Genomic DNA, 18,273 nt, shown 5'->3' on the forward strand with positions numbered 1-18,273 from the left:
CAAAAGCAAGGATTTGAGTTACACATGTTCTCTTTAAAAAAAAAAAACATGAATTGTTTTAAAGATTTGCACCAAATGTTCACGATTGTTCATAAAAGAGCAGATCTACAAGTATATCTGCAATTTTTTTTGAATAGCCCAAAGAAATTGACACAGATGCGTTCCCGGTCTTAACGAGTTAACACACTCACACTTCTGCTATCACCTCTGCACCCCCACACCCTGCCCCACCCTGCACCACCCCCATTACGTCAAACGGTGGCACGACTATGAGCGTACAATGTGTGACTTTCGGGGTGTGTGTGTGTGTGTGTGTGTGTGTGTGTGTGTGTGTGTGTGTGTGTGTGTGTGTGTGTGGTTGTTGTTGTATGGTTAAACAAATACATATGTTTAGACAATTAGGAAAAGGTTCAGGCTAGGATTAGAGCTTTAGAGGTCAGGTTTAAGACGTAGGGTTATTAATTATGCCTGGTTTATACTCAGTATTTCACTAGGCAAAGATCTGATGTCCTCACTAGTATAGCAGTTGTATAAAGTGGTGGGAAAAAAGTACTCAAATGTTTTACTTAAGTAAAAGATTCAATATTGCAACGCAAAGACATTCAAAATCGGTATACAACATGCACTTGAGTGAAAGTACAAAGGTATTGGCATCAAAATGTACTAAAAGTAAAAGTACTCATTATGCAGATCAAATCATTTGCAAAATAACAGATCTACAAGCTCACAATGTGTCACGATGGGACACATTGTGAGCTTGTAGATCTGCCGTTTTCAAATGGCCGAAATGTTTACAGGGCTGAAGTGGTTAATTGTAACACTAATCAAACTAATCTACCAAGTAACTAGTAACTAAAAGTTGTCCAATAATTGTAGTGGAGTAAAAGTAGTAGGAGAGAGAGAGCGTGTCTGGGTCGGTTATGAAATGGTTGTGTGGCGTGTTCCAGGAGGAAGTCCTGTTAACAGACTCTAATGCCTTTTTCCTGACGTGGACGTGGCCACAAGCCCAATTAATTAATCACAATTAGGCTTGTGTATGCATACGTGCATGTGTGTGTGTGTGTGTGTGTGTGCGTGTGTGCGCGCGCGTGTGTGTGTGTGTGTGTCTATGGCAACAGAGACGCACACACATGGAGAGTTGGACAGAAGTTTGGGGTGAAATGTAAGCCTTCCGTTCTTTGTGTTCCGTTTGTGTGACGACACGCTGTAGCAACTCATAATGTAACTAGAAAAAGTGTTCCTCAGAGCACAGGTCTCCGCCAGGTCAGGTAGGTTATTGTGGCCTCCTGGTGGCGCTATAACAGGCCAATGTGAAAAGGATGCCATTTATTCTTAGGCCTATCACGGCAATCGGACACTGCATTCATGATTTGAGGCATTTTGTTCCAAAAATGTGTTTTGCTAAATTAGACCTGCTGGTGGCGCTATAACAGGCCAATGTGAAAAGGGTGTCATTTCTTCCTCGGCCTAGTGGGAATGTGCGTCTGAAAATTCACGGAAATCGCATGCTGCGTTCATGATTTGAGGCATTTTGTTCAAAATGGACCAATCCTGCAAACTTTGGAAGCCAACCATAGCCAATGAGGATGGAATATGGGAAATCGGACAGATCCGTGTTGATCACATGACTATAGAGATACTGTGTACCGATTTGCATGACGTTTGGATGAAATCTGTAGGAGTAAGTGGGTTTTGCACAAATCGGCCTCCTGGTGGCGCTATAACAGGCCCATGTGAAAGATTTGGGGCAGAGGTTCTGAATTGGCATCCAGGGAGTGTGTGTGCACAGTTTCGGAGCGACCGGGCCAACGGTGCCGGAGATTAGCTGCTAAAACACAGAACGGACGGACGGACACACGGACGGACACACGGACGGACACACGGACGGACACACGGACGGACACACGGACGGACACACGGACGGATACACAGACGGACACACGGACGGATACACAGACGGACACACAGACGGACGGACAGGGGGTAAAACATACTCTCTCGCCATGCCTTTCGGCCTGGCGGAGACAATAATCAGCTCATAATGTAATAACGGCTCATAATGTAATAAAACTAAATGTAATAAAAGTTCATAATGTAATAAAACCATGAGTGCATAACGTAATATTTTTTGCATAATGTAAGGGGGCGGCCATAGCTGAGTGGTTAGTGAGCCCGCCTAGGGAGCCAGAGGCCCTGGTTGCCCCAGGTTCGATTCCAGGCCAGGCCAGCATATGTGTCGATGAAATGAAATAATGTCCCTGAGCAAGACTCTTAACCCCTAATTGCTCACAGGTTCTCATTGGAAACAAGACCGCAAGGACTTTCATGAACAACCTGTTAAAAGGAATTATCCTTATCCTTAATACAGTGTTGCATTAAGAACCTTACGTAGAGGCTGATACTGTAATAACAGTTCATAATGGAATAACGTCTCACTCCTCTAGGGAGTGTGAGTGCAAAGTTTCGCGCCGATTTTTTCCAGTTATAGGTAAAAACGCATATCGGCCTGTTATGGTGCCACCATAAGGCGGATTTGAAATAAGTAGGGTGGCATTTCTTCCTCGGCATAGTGGGGATGTGCGTGCAAAGTTTCACGGCAATCGCACGCTGTGTTCACGATTTGAGGCATTTTGTTCAAAACGGAGCACTCCTGCAAACCTTCGAAGCCAATCTTAGCCAATCAGGATGGAATATGAAAAATCTTAGTTTGGACCGGTTTGGTTTAATAACTATAGAGACACTGTGTACCGATTTGCGTGATGTTTGGACAAAATCTGTAAGAGTAAAACATCGGCCTCCTGGTGGCGCTATAACAGGCCGACCTGAAAGATTATGGGGCAGAGATTCTGCTCTGGCATCCAGGGAGTGTGCATGCAGTTTTGCTGTAATCCTAATCCATATCATACTAGTATCAATAACATGTTATTGAAATCTGAATGAATTTATGAGGATTTATGTTCTTCCACTGTGTAAAATGAACTATAGCTGAGTCATCAGAATATCATTTGCTGTGTGTGTGTGTGTGTGTGTGTGTGTGTGTGTGTGTGTGTGTGTGTGTGTGTGTGTGTGTGTGTGTGTGTGTGTGTGTGTGTGTGTGTGTGTGTGTGCGTGCGTGCGTGCGTGCGTGCGTGCGTGCGTGCGTGCGTGCGTGGGTGCATGTGTGTTTTCATAGATAAACACCCATAATTTAATCATTAATTAAAATGATGCCAACGTCTTCATTTTGACGATAAGATAAACACCCAGGGCATGTGTACTCACACATTGTGCTAAATAATTTTAAATATTAATTAAAATGTGCCACACTCTTTATTTACACAGTACGGTCAAACAATGGCCAGAGGAACTGTGGTCAACTGGTTTCATTCTTCAAACAGGGCCACACAGGTGTTGATCCACTGCCTTCAAATCAACTGAATATCAGGAAAAACATCTCAGAGGAAAATATTGTACTTTTATTCAACTACAATTATTTGAAAACTTAAGTTACTTTGTAGATTTTGATTATTATTACAAAACCACTTCAGCCCTGTATACGTTTCGGCCATTCGAAAATAGCCGATCTACAAGCTCACAATGCGTCGCGATGCGACGCATTGTGAGCTTGTAGATCTGCTATTTTCAAAAAGATTTGTATTGTACTCGATTTGTATTTGCATTGTACTCCCAGGACAAGAGAGTAAAATAAAATATCAGCTGATCACCCAAAGCTTTAAGATGACGTCTCAGACATATCAGTTATTTTATTTTGTGCCGCACTGCGGGCTTGTATGTCTGTTATTTATGAAAATATTTGAAAAATATTGAAAAAAATATTTTTTTTGTAAATGTGCTTTTTTTCACTCAAATCTTCCACGGCCGAATATATATGGATTTGGGGGTCCTTGACATGAACAAAGTGTGAGAACCACTTGCCATAGAAGACGTGCTGACTTCTATGGCATCCAAATTACTTTTAAATGGGTCGGTGGCGATTGACTGAGGACTTTAATCCGTGGGATGTTTTACCGTGGGGCCTTTTGCACTCTCTCTGGCGTCCATAAAACAAGAGCCCCACCCCCCTCCTCGTTGACACGTGGACATGTTACACGTTGGCTGTTCAAAAATAGCAGATGTACAAGCTCACAGCGTGTCACTTTGTGCCACGTGGCGAGCTTGTACATCTGCTATTTTTGAAAATATTTGAAAACTTTTTTTTTAACCCATTAAGACCTGGAACTGTGTCATTTTTAGATTTGAGCTAAAAAGCATTATTTTACACTTTAGGCTATTCAAAAATAGCAGATCTACAAGCTCATAGCGCGGCACCGAGTGCCGCACTATGAGCTTGTAGATCTGCTATTTTTGAAAAATCGTGAAAATGTGTGCAAATCTTTGAATATATATATTTTTAAAGAGAACATTTTAACTCAAATCGTTGCTTCTGGGGGGTCCCTGTAACAAAATATTTTGATGGGGGTCCGCGGCCAAATACATATAATTTTGGGGGTCCTTGACATGAAAAAGATTGAGCACCAGAAACATACGTTTTTTCAGAAAACTGTTGAGATTTAGGAGACATGTAGAATCGGCTTCAGGTCTCAACTGAGAAGTTTAATCCATGGGATTTTACCTTCTGCCTTGTTGCTCTCTCCCCAACCCCCACCCCCCCACCACCCCCACCCCTCTGACACGTGGACACGTCCATGACATCACGGCGACCGCAGGGACGCGCCCAAAGCTCAAAACAACACCCTGTGTGCGCGCGTGCATGTGTGTGTGTGTGTGTGTGTGTGTCTGTGTGTGTGTGTTTCCAAGGACAGTAAACTGCCCGCTGCTCGGTTGGGTGTGTGTTTGTGTGCGTACCGCGCCGGTATGTACGTGTTCCATTCCTGGAAACGGCGTTTCTGGGTGGCATGGAGGCCGTGTGACTGTTTATGTGTGTTTTAGAGAGCCCGTTATTTGTCTTTAGGGAAAGGCTTGACCACCCTCCGTTAGAAGAAGAAGAAGAAGAAGAAGAAGAAGAAGAAGAAGAAGAAGAGATATGAGGAGCGGCCATCTTGGCGCTTCAAGCAGTGGAAGAGATTCACGGACACGTGTCCATGTGTCCGAGTGCCGCGCTATGAGCTTGTACAGTGGGGCAAAAAAGTATTTGATGGTAGCCTTTGTTACTTTGGTCCCAGCTCTCTGCAGGTCATTCACTAAGTTCCCCCGTGTGGTTCTGGGATTTTTGCTCACCGTTCTTAAAAAAAAAGAAAAAGAAATTGATCCTACGGGGTGAGATCTTGCGTGGAGGAATGGGTCAACATACCAGCAACAGTGCGTGGTAACCTTGTGAAGACTTACAGAAAACATTTGACCTCTGTCATTGCCAACAAAGGGTATATAACAAAGTATTGAGATGAACTTTTGTTATTGACCAAATACTTATTTTCCTCATAATTTGCAAATAAATTATTTAAAAATCAGACAATGTGATTTTCTGGATTTTTCCCCCTAATTTTGTCTCTCATAGTTGATGTATAACTATGATGAAAATTACAGGCCTCTCATCTTTTTAAGTGGGAGAACTTGCACAATGGTGGCTGACTAAATACTTTTTTGCCCCACTGTAGATCTGCATGTTCTTTTTAATCGGGAACATTTGTGCAAATCTTTGAATATAGACATATCTTTTAAAGCGAACATTTTTAACTAGGGATGTGCGATATATCGGCCAACAGATATAAATCGGCGGATATAGTTGTTTTTTAATTCATCTGTATCGGTCCCATATCAACATTGCGCCGATGTGAACAGCCGATGATTGCCTCTGTGTATCACTGCTGCTGCTGCAGCACTCAAGAGTAGTGTGTGTGTGTGTGTGTGTGTGTGTGTGTGTGTGTGTGTGTGTGTGTGTGTGTGTGTGTGTGTGTGTGTGGGCGGGGGATATGTGTTGGTTTCACATGGTGTACCGACGTGCGTGCTGCCTCTCATTCACAGAGCATGCTAATGAGTGCTGAGTGCTAACAAGTAACAACAAACAAATGTATGCTATTAAGTGTGCGCACAGACAGACAGACAGACAGACGGACACACACACACACACACACACACACACACACACACACACACACACACACACACACACACACACACACACACACACACACACACACACACACACACACACACACACACACACACACACACACACACACACAGTGTAGGACAGTGGTTCTAAAAGTGGGGTCCGGGGATCCCCAGCTAAATGATGGGTAGTTAGGAACCAAATGGACCCTTATGGGTCTGTAACTCAGAGTGTACAAATCGAACCAAATGGACCCTTATATGGGTCTGTAACTCAGAGTGTACAAACCAAATGGACCCTTATGGGTCTGTAATTCAGTGTCCAAATGGAACCAATTGGTCACAATTTTCAATGATAGGCCTACTGGAGAAACTTTTTGTACAGACTAGAGTCTTTTTTTGTAAAGATTTAATGTAGCCTACTCTCAGAGAGTCAATATGGTTTTAGAACTAACAGATCAACATCTCAGGCATTGATGGAATCCATTGAAAGAATCACAGATGCAATTGGAATATTAACTTACCTAAAAAAAGCTTTTGACACCATCTATCACAACATATTAATAAACAAACTGGAGAAAATTGGTATTAGAGGCATTGCAGTAGACTGGATTAAAACAAAGTTATTTGGACAGACGTCAACAGTTTGTGAAGCTGGGCAAATACAGCTCAAATCATTTGGACATTGCTTGTGGCGTCTCCCAGGGGTCAGTATTGGGACCCAAACTTTTTATTCTTCACATCAATGATATTTGCCAAGTTTCTAAGCTGTTGTCACTGGTACTTTTTGCAGACACAAATGTTTTTTTGCTCTGGGGATTATCCAGATGATAATATAAAATCATTTGGAATAAACAGGCATTGCTTTTTCAAATGCAGTGTTTACACACGTTTTTCAGACTGGATAAAACAGTTTTTTTGGTTATAATCAGTTATCGGCCATAACAGCAATATATTATATCGGATGTCGATATCGGCCAAAATGTCTCATCGGCACACCCCTATTTTAACTAAAATCTTTGTTTCTGGGGGTCCCTGCAATACAATATTTTGAGACGGGGGGGTCCGCGGCCAAATGCATATCATTTTGGGGGTCCTTGACATAAAAACGTTTGAGCACCACTGATATTATAGCAACATACGTTTTTCAGAAAACGGCCTCAGGTCTTTAACACATTGAGTGCCAAAAACGGTCCGGACCGTTTTTCATAATCCAAACAGGGTGTGCCAAAAACGGTTATGGCCGTTTTTGGGAAAAAATATGAATTCAAATTTTATTTTTTTCCTTCACAGCACCAGGAGATATCATTTTACGAAGATTTAGACTCCAATCCACTTCCTTGTTAAAGGTAGGGTAAGTGATATTTTTGGGTTAAAACAAAAAGTATTTTTTTTAAAGGTTAAAGTATTAAAGCACTATATTGTGATAGTAATCATTGCTATAGAGTGTTTGTTCAGTAACAGGAGTCTCCCCGTCTCTCCAGCTCTTTAATAAACAGAAATACATTTTCTGGTAGGTGTCAAAATCTCAGCCAATCAGGAGAAAGTACCCATTTTTAAGCTTCATTTTTATAGTGTTCCAGCTCTAATTTTGCCTGCTCATTTCTTAGTGTCATCACTTCCAATTTCACTTGTTTAATCTATATCCTGATTGAGTTCTCTATCCTGATTGGATAAAATTGGAAATGAAACTGAAACTGAAACGAAAATGCATTTTCTGTTTAATAAAGAGCTGGAGAGACAAGGAGACTCCTTATATGGACAGGACACTCTATAGTAACGAGCACTATCAGAACATAGACCCATTTTGCAATTATTTGAATAATTGCAAATCACTTACCCGCCTACAGTACCTTTAACTTATGACTTCAAAAGCCTGTATCTCGGCTCCTGTGTACTTTTTGTTTTTACAATGTTAATTTGACTGTTTTCAACTGGCTGCAACTATGGAACGGATTACCTAATGTTTTTAATCTTTTTCCCCGGATTGTACGAGACCTCTATGTGTGTAATGAGGGGATCACCGTGAGGACGGTGATCACTGAAAATGTTTTGTGACTACTTGAAAAAGGTTAAAAAATGGTTAAAAATCCAGGCACTGGAGGTACCCTGTTTTGAAAAACCCCTGGCACTCAATGTGTTAATGGGTTAAGAGAACGTATTAATACAAGTCCTTCAAATAGCCCCGCGTTACGGGCCAAGAACCTGTACCGCTGCTGTGTGTGTCCTCTCTACTCTCATAACGTAAAACCTTCTTAAATACATAAATATGCTTTCTGACAGGCGACGGTAACGTGAGCCCTCAACCAGGGAATCCCCCCGGCTATGGGAACCATAACACCTCGTCTCTCTCAGAGAGAGCAGGACCAGTGTTGCCAAGTCCTCTTATTATAAGCAACTCTGGTCTTGTTTTTTTTCTTCCTTTTCTGTAATGTCGCAAATATTGGTAGTGGCTGGTTTAATTTTTTTGGGGGGAGGGGCATGTTTCTGAAGTGTAGTTTGTTTATTTGGGCTCGTTTCCTAATTGTTTAACCCATTAAGGCCTGAGTCCGATTCTTAGAATGTTTTCTAAATGCTAACAGAGTTTTGAAAAAAAAAAAAAATATTTTTTTTTACGATTTTTCAAAAATAGCAGATCTACAAGCTCATAGCGCGGCACTCGGTGCCGCGCTATGAGCTTGTAGATCTGCTGTTTTTGAATAGCCAAAGAAACCTAAAGTGACACAGATGCGTTTGCCAGGTCTTAATGGGTTAAGTTGAATTATTGTATAAAGCAGTGTTTCTCAAACATTTTCATCTTTCATCCCCCCATCTGAAAATATTCGGTGCCAGGTTTCTGTTTGTTAAAATGTTTACAGAATATATAATATAAATATGTTTATAGCAGATCTACAAGCTTGTGGATAAAACCTTGTGGATCTAAACCAAACACCTCTTTGCCAAGCGCGAGGCGTTGTGAGCTCCTCAGAAAGGTGATGCTAGGGTTCAAGTGGTTAATGTAAAAAAAAAAAAAATCATATCACACAAAGATTTGGCGGACCCCCCTGTAGTAACTCTGAGGACCCCCTAAGGGTCCCCGGACACCTTGTTGAAGACCTCTGCGTGTAAGTCAAATCTGTGCTTCTGGGGGATTCTATAAATGTCCCGTCAGAGTTCCCCCCCCCTCGCCCCCTCGGAGGCCCGTTTGCTCAATATTTACCCAGGGCTGTGTAAAAGTAGGAGCAGTGCCACGGACGCACACACATAGCCATCAATCTGGTGGCGTAGCGGGACGGGCCGGGCCGGGGGGCGCAACACAAAGTTAGAGCCCCCCTCACCACCAAGCCCGTCCTCGTCCAGGAGAGAGGAATAATAAAAGTATTAAAACAAGCCGGAGGGGAGAGTTTAACACAGTGAGACCGGGAACGCATCTGTGTCATTGTTTTTAGATGTATTTGAGCTATAAAAAAAAAAAAAAAATAGCAGATCTACAAGCTCATAGCGCGGCACCGAGTGCCGATTTGAAAAATCGCGAAAATGTGTGCAAATCTTTGAATATATATGTTTTTTAAGCAAATATGTGTAACTCAAATCTTTGCTTCTCGGGGATTCTACAAATGTCTTCTAAATCCTAACAGTTTAAAAAAAAAAAAACACTTATGTTGCTATAACCCCCAGAAGCAGAAAAAAGAGTTACAAATGTTCGCTTTAAAAAAATAAAATTATATATATATATATATATATATATATATATATATATATATATATATATATATATATAATCAAAGATTTGCACAAATGTTCACGATTTTCCAAAAATAGCAGATCTACAAGCTCATAGCGCGGCACTCAGGAAAAATCCTGAAAATGTGTGCAAATCTTTGAATATATGTTTTTTTAAGCGAACATTTGTAACTCAAATCTTTGCTTCAGGGGGATTCTACAAATGTCTTCTAAATCCTAACTGTTAAAAAAAACACTTATGTTGCTTTAATATCAGTGGTTCTCAAACTTTTTTCACGTCAAGGACCACCCAAAATGATACGTATTTGGCCGTGGACCCCCCATCGCAGAATATGTTTTTCCAGGGACCCCCAAAAGCGAAAAATTGAGTTACAAATGTTCACTTTAAAAAGATATATATATATATATATTCAAATATTTGCACACATTTTCACAATTTTTCCCAAAAAATAGCAGATCTACAAGCTCATAGCGCGGCACTCGGTGCCGCGCTATGAGCTTGTAGGTCTGCTATTTTTTTTGAATAGCCAAAAAGTATGAAAGAATGGTTTAAATAGCTCGAATCTAAAGTGACACAGACAGCGTTCCCGGGCTGAATGAGTTAAACACTTATAAAGTAGTAATTCACTCCCCCACAAAAAGTGACTTTTTGTTTTATATCTATAACTCAAGCCTTGCTGGCTGGAACACAAGGAGAACGTTTGGGGTTCTGGAGAACATTCCTTTTACGGTGAATGAGGAATACAAAAACAAAGCATAGAGGAGTCACTAGTAGGGGAAAAAAAAGAAAAGAAAAAGGTCTGTTTTATTAAGTCTAAAAACAGTGATTCTCAACATGTGGGTCTGGGACCGGTGTAGGACCGTGAGGATATTACAAGTGGATATTACAAGTATAATAACAGTTTGGCTGTTATTATAACAGTAATATAAAACAATATGTAAACAACAAATAAAAAAATAAAAACGTGCAATTTTTTTTTTTATTGTAATACCAAAACTTTAACTAGGACCTTAAAGGGATAGTTCACCCAAAACAAAACAAAAAATCTATGGATTAGTCACCCCATTTTTAGTTTTTGTCGCATTCCTAATAATCAATGAATAATGTGATGAACAGGGGACCGGTTGGCAGCAGTTCCGGTAGGAGACACAAAGGACACTCTTTGTGTCTCCTTTGTGTCTGCTATAGTAGATCTGCTATTTTTGAATAATCATGAACATTTGTGCAAATCTTTTTTTTTTTTTTAAGCGAAAATGTTTAACTCATATCTTTGCTTATATCTTCTAAATCCTATTTTTTATTTTTATTAAATACTATAATCAGTGGTTTTCAAACTTTTTCATGTCAAGGACCCCCAAAATGATATGCATCTCAAAATGTCTTTTATGCGCGATAATTCCAGCCATGAATTACAGACGTAGTGGTTTTAGGGTTAATGTTGTTGCAGCCCTGCAGCCTTCCACACAGATCTCTCTCTCTCTCTCTCTCTCTCTCTCTCTCTCTCTCTCTCTCTCTCTCTCTCTCTCTCTCTCTCTCTCTCTCTCTCTCTCTCTCTCTCTCTCTCTCTCTCTCTCTCTCTCTCTCTCTCTCTCTCTCTCTCTCTCTCTCTCTCTCTCTCTCTCTCTCTCTCTCTCTCTCTCTCTCTCTCTCTCTCTCTCTCTCTCTCTCTCTCCCTCCTCATCGCGTCTCCCAGGTTTATTTGTCCTCTTTTGTCTTCTGTCAAAATGTGCTTTATTTATTGTAGAATGTCACTCTGTACAGGCTTGTTTTGAGTCAGTTTGGAGCGTCCTAATGTTGTTTAAAAAACCCCAGTGTCTCTCAAACATTTTCATGTCAAAGACCCCAGATTAATATGGGATTGTCCACACACCCCATCTGAACATATTTCGTGTGTGTGTGCCCCACAAAATGTCTGTGCACGCCACTGCACACAGACATGTAGAGCAGACAGACATGTATGGCAGTGTGTGTGTGTGTGTGTGTGTGTGTGTGTGGGGGGGGGGGGGGGGGGGGGGGGGGGGGGCTCACCTTTGTTTCCACGGTCATCTCCCCAAGAGTTCTCCACTCTCCACTTCTCATAGCCCTCTTACCATCCTGAGAGAGCAGAGGAGAGAGGAGAGAGGAGGTTTAATCAGAGAAAGGAGTAAGTGAACAGGAGAAGTCTCCTGACAGCTGGACTAACTTACCAGCTGCACGGACAAAACTATTTAAGAAACTGCCAGCCGATTAAAGCGGAGTAAACACCACAGTGACTCACTGTGTGTGTGTGTGTGTGTGTGTGTGTGTGTGTGTGTGTGTGTGTGTGTGTGTGTGTGTGTGTGTGTGTGTGTGTGTGTGTGCGTGTGCCTGTGCGCGTGTGCGTGTGTGTGTGCGTGCATACACACACACGAGTGTATACCTTCCGTCATTCATGTGAGAGAACCTGTTAGCGTGGGTTTCACTGTATACTATGGGGTGGAAAATATAATCGATTCAGCAATTAAAGGACGACTTCACCCGCTTTTCAACCTATCTTCATATAAGTTGTCCTCACTAATACTCATGATAAAATGGTACCATTTTTTTTCTACTCGGTCTGTGTTCAGAGGAGGGCTGTGGACAGTTCAGAGTCCTGTCTACCAGTGACATCATCAATGGGAATCCAAGCTAATAGAAACTGCAGGCTTTCTATTCCTGGAAAGTTGCAATGCAATAAAAGATCCCATTGTTCTCGTGTTAATACAAATCTAAATAAAAAAATGTGAAATCTTGATGGGAAAAAAAATCATGCCTAACGATGATGTCACTGGTAGACAGGTTTCTGGACTGTCCACAGTCTCCTATGAGACACAGACCAAGTAGAAAAAATGGTACCATTTATCATGAGCATTAGTGAGGACCAATTATATGAAGATAGGTTGAAAAGCGGTGAAGTCGTCCTTTAATCGCGATTCGGACATGGACGATTATGAATCTATTGTCATTATTATGTTTTCATCATATGGCTAATTGCACAGAGCAGCAGCCATATGTTGGTTGGTTATCATAATATTGAGAAGCCTTTGTTATAAGTCAGTATTATTTTACAAAAAAGGATTGTTTTCTTGTGGGTTTTCTGCAATTGTTGATGTTGGCAAATATAACCTTCCAGCTGACAGTGACACATCTCTTCCATTAGTTTGTATTATCAATAAAAGATAATGGAAGTAAATGAATCGCGAATCGCAATAATCGCAACTTAATTGAATCGTAGCCCTTCGGAATCGGAATCGAATCGTCAGGTACCAATTTCCGCCCCTACTGTATACAGTAGGGGTGTGCCGGTACACTAATTTCACGACACGATACGATATTGGGCTCACAACTTCGATACGATTTCGATACGATACGCACTTTTTTATTATGAAAATATATGGGGGAGAAAAAAAGTAAATGCAAACAAATAATTCTGTTTTTGCATTATTCAGACATGCAAACTTGTAGCTTTTCAGCTACAATAGCCGTTTTGAATGCAAATAGGGCAATAGTGTGACTAACCCTTTTTTTTCTTTTCAAAACGATATATTTTTTTCCCAAAACCATACATATCGTCACGAAAACGTATGGCGGGACGATATATCGGCACACCCCTAGTATACAGCATCTAATTTTGCAGGTCGTATATGTTCGGTGGAAACCCTCATTATGTCCAAAACTGTGAGTTTTCAGGATTCAAATAAAAAAATGATCAAGCTAGAAACGTGTCGCATTTCAAACTTGTAGATCTGCTACTTCTGATGATTTTGTGTGACGTTGGAGTATGATCAAGAGCATTCATTTACGGAAAAAAACACTAAAGGTTAGAATATGGAGAGTTTCTGCCTGACGACAATATGAGTGTGTGTGTGTGTGTGTGTGTGTGTGCGTGTGTGTGTGCGTGTGCGTGTGCGTGTGCGTGTGTGTGTGTGTACCTTGTCGGTCACAGCGGTGAGGATCATAGCGTGTGTCATCAGAGAGTCTCCATAGATCAGCCTCTCTGCCTTAGAGAGGTTCTTCACAGACACACCAAACACTAGCTCATGGTTGAACCTACAGGGAAACATTCATAGAGATTAGTTGATCTATAAAACATTAAAATACTACTGCTAACACATTGTGTGGCAAAAACGCTCCGTTTTTCAAAAGCCATGCGCGGAGTGCCACAAACGGTTATAACCAGGGGTGCACACAACTGGTGCGCATGCTCACCCAAAATAAATAATGCGCACCACATCAGACGACACGAGGCGCTTTTGCGTACCAACAGCTGGGACAGGAATTTCCAAGCTTTTATTTTTTAGCAAAACTAAAAAATAAAAGCCTGGAGATCGAGGCAAGGAATTTACTTCCTGAAGCCACACTCACACAATCACTCTAAAGCACGTGTCGGCCCCATGTACAGCCATTAGGCGCAGGGGGAGGGGACGCATGCTGCACGTGATTGTGTGAGTCTTGCCTCGCATCGCCTCGCTGCAGCCAGCAGCGGCTGTTAGAGGCACTGATGAACACGTCGTAGAGGTGCCAAATATGCCGTGAACGTCCAAATCTGGCGGATAAAAGCAGCGCAGCACAGGGCACCAACCGTGGGGGGGCTTCTCCTAACGGTGTGAGAGGAAAAAAAACGGCGAAAATCGGCGGAATTTGGAAGCAGAGCGTCCTTTTCTTCTCGCGCAGAACCCCCCCCCCCGTTGACAAAACTGTCCGGGACCATTTATTTGGTGCGCGCCAAGTCACATCTCCAGGTGCTCTTCTGAGTACTAGACCCAAAAAGTTATGTGCACCCCCTTATAACCGTTTAGCAATGTATAACCGGCTAGGTCAGAGGTCTTCAACAGGGCGTCCGGGACCCCTAGGGGGTCCTCAGAGTTACTACAGGGGGTTCGCCAAATCTGTGTGTGATTTTTACATTAATCACTTCAACCAAGCGTCCCTATTCTGAGGAGAACTTTAGCCAAAAATAGCAGATCTACAAGCGCACAACGCCTCGCGCTGCGAGGTAGTATTCTTGTAGATCTGCTGTTTTCGACAAAGTGGTTTAGTATAGGGGGGGGGGAAAGAGCAGACTAAGTACAGAGTGAAAGGTCAGGTATACTAAGTATTGTTTAAGTGCCTGGTTACATGTCTGGAAACACACATTAACATGAATCCAACATGACAGTGCTGTGAAACAAGTCTATGAAGCTGCCGATGAAATCTATGAAAAAATAGATATTCTATACAATATACAGAGGGGGTCCCTGCTTTATCTCGCTCTCAGCCAAGGGGTCCTTGGCCTGAAAACGTTGAAGACCCCTGGGCTAGGTCTAATGAGTATTGTAATGTTAAAAAGTGGATTACATAACACATAAGTCCTTGTTATTTACATGTCTTGTGTTATTACTTACACGTTCATATCGTTGATGCCCAGCTTGCCGTGGAAATGTTTCCCCACGTCACAGCCAAACCACACCGCCTGAGAGAAAAGAATAAATAAAACATAGTATTATTATTATTTTGAGGGTCCTTGGAACTATTGATTTCTTCACCCATTCAATCCGGGAACACATTGAGCTTATAGATCTGATATTTACACATCGAATCCATGTGTAAAATTACACATGGATTTGTTTTCGATTATTTGTTTTGTTGCTATAACCATTATTGTATACGTTCTATAATGCAGATCTACAAGCACTCGGTGCTGCGCTATGAGCTTGTAGATCTGCTGTTTTTGAAGGAAAAAAAAATAGCCAAAGAAATCTAAAATGACACGGATGCGTTCCCGGCTTGAATGGGTTAAAAGGTATTTGTAGAATTTGTAGGTCTCAATGGGTTTCTTTAATGGGAAACAAACAAAAGAGTTGAGAAGCAGCTCTCAATACAAGTGGTCCGTACGCACCCGGAGCGTTTCATTTGTGCCATTAATTGGCATTAATTTAAACAGCTGTTTTATGTCATAAGTACAAGCACACTGAACATGGATACAAACGTCCCAGTCCACACCAATGCAACTCCTACAAACCATTATCCTCAAACGGCACCCGTCTGCAACTGGTCAAATTTGTGAATGTATATATTTTTTTAACCCATTGAGACCTGAAGCCGATTCTACATGTCTCCTAAATCTCAACAGTTTTCTGAAAAACGTATGTTTCTATATCAGTGGTGCTCCATCTTTTTCATGTCAAGGACCCCCAAAATGATATGTATTTGGCCGCGGACCCCCATCAAAATATTTTGTTCCAGGGACCCCCCCAGAAGCAAAAATTTGAGTTAAAAATGTTCGCTTTAAAAAATATATATATTCAAAGATTTGCACACATTTTCAAGATTTTTCTAAAATAGCAGATCTACAAGCTCGTAGCGCGGCACTCGGTGCCGCGCTACGAGCTTGTATATCTGCTATTTTTGAATAGCCCAAAGTGTAAAATAATGTTTTTTTGCTCAAATCTAAAAATGACACAGTTCCAGGTCTTAATGGGTTAAAGCGAACATTTGTAAAATATGTTGTTCCAGGGACCTCAAATATTTGAGTTACAAATGTTCACTTTAAAAAATATATTAAAAGATTTGCAAAAATGTTAACGATTTTTCCAAAAAAATGCAGATCTACAAGCTCACTTGGTGCCGTGCTATGAGCTTGTAGATCTGCTATTTGTCGATAGCCAACGAAATCTAAAATGACAGGTGGTTTCCCGGTTTTAATGGGTTAATTCAGCAATAAAATGACATTTTCTTTCAATACGAGGTTGATGTCTCATACACACGCACGCACGCACGCACGCACGCACGCACGCACGCACGCACGCACACACACACACACACACACACACACACACACACACACACACACACACACACACACACACACACACACACACACACACACACACACACACACACACACACACACACACACACACACACACACACACACACACACACACACACACACACACACACACACACACACACCTCTCCCTCCTTGATGGACTCGGCAGCAGCCTTCTTGAGCAGCGTGATGGCCTGGTTGTTGTACAGGGTGTTTCGCCCGCCCACCATGTTTCCCAGGTACTCCACGCTGTACAGCTTCCCGTACGGGTTCTGAGGTCGGGGGTCGTTCACCAGGCAGATCTATGGACACACACACATACATACAATACACTCTGACCATAGGCTGGACTTTGTAGTTTTCTTTCAATTTGCAGGTGAAAAACTACAGCAGCGTAACAGCATGTTAGTATGTTGGTCGTTAAAAAGGTCACTTGCCTTCTGTCTGTTAGAAAAGTAGTGTATTTGAAGGCCTAAATAAAATGTAGTGCAAGTGATATTCTTTTGTTAAAACTGAGAAAAAAATCATAGAACAAATACATATGCATTTTCTGTTTATAAAGAGCTGAGACTGTATAGTAATTATTACAGTACTATTCATAATATAAAGCCATTTCATACGTATTGCACATACTGTAGAGCACCGAAGTCTGACGTCATTTACACATCCTAGGTTTGTCTACCTGGTTCGTGGTTTTCCACCCCCATTCTGAACCCCATAGACGTGTTTAATATCGCGTCAAATAAGAACTGTGTTCCAAAAATAAACAAATGACCCCGACGATTTGACTCTTACGGATATGAAGCATCAACTGACGGTGAGAAAACGATAATGTTACTTCCGCCGAATTGTTACATTTTGGCCAGAAACAGACTGTATCAAATATAAGTGACTGACTATCATAAACTATACAGAACCTCCTCCCTGACAATATCACAGAGCCAGTTTGTTTATTTTTGGACCACAATTCTTATATGAGACGATTCTATGATGATCAAATGTTATTCTCCATAGAGACATGATTTTACCAACCTGGGGATGAACGAGTGACGTCAGGACTTCTGTGGTCTATTAATGAATGGTTTTAATGATAGGCAGGAATATGTGTCACTTGTGTCACCTTCATTTAATTGTAAATGATGGTCAGCCATAAACTCACACTGAAAACTGGCCAATAAAAAAGATAGCGGTTCTGTTCAGTCGTTTCACGTTTTTCCACAAAATCATAGAAAAAAACAGTGGGCTTGATAAAAGCCCGGATCAATAAGGTGTTCATTATCAATACAAAAGAAACGGGTTTAGGGATGTCCGATATTATCGGCCTCCCGAACTTACTTATGGACACTGCATTATTTGCACACACACACACACACACCTGTGCGTGTGTGTGTGTGTGTGTGTGTGTGTGTGTGTGTGTGTGTGTGTGTGTGTGTGTGTGTGTGTGTGTGTGTGTGTGTGTGTGTGTGTGTGTGTGTGTCTCTGTGTGTGTGTCTCTGTGTGTGTGTGTGTGTGTGTGTGTGTGTGTGTGTGTGTGTGTGTGTCTCTGTGTGTGTGTCTCTGTGTGTGTGTGTGTGTGTGTGTGTGTGTGTGTGTGTGTGTGTGTGTGTGTGTGTGTGTGTGTGTGTGTGTGTGTGTGTGTGTGTGTCTCTGTGTGTGTGTGTGTGTGTGTGTGTGTGTGTGTGTGTGTGTGTGT

The 18,273-nt window shown here is 41.6% G+C and overlaps 1 protein-coding gene across 1 annotated transcript in view; it reads right to left on the reverse strand.

The window, feature by feature from the left end:
• blmh (bleomycin hydrolase) overlaps window positions 1-18,273 on the reverse strand; it is an 80,969-nt gene that overhangs the window by 6,268 nt on the left and 56,428 nt on the right. Inside the window, 5 exon segments of the mRNA XM_084065216.1 lie at window positions 11,801-11,860; window positions 11,863-11,866; window positions 13,675-13,819; window positions 15,154-15,221; window positions 16,724-16,882. Coding sequence (XP_083921342.1) covers window positions 11,801-11,860; window positions 11,863-11,866; window positions 13,675-13,819; window positions 15,154-15,221; window positions 16,724-16,882 — 436 coding nt within the window.

Source organism: Gymnoscopelus microlampas (genome assembly GCF_963454915.1).
Source record: "Gymnoscopelus microlampas genome assembly, chromosome: 8".
In the NCBI taxonomy this organism is placed as follows: domain Eukaryota; kingdom Metazoa; phylum Chordata; class Actinopteri; order Myctophiformes; family Myctophidae; genus Gymnoscopelus; species Gymnoscopelus microlampas.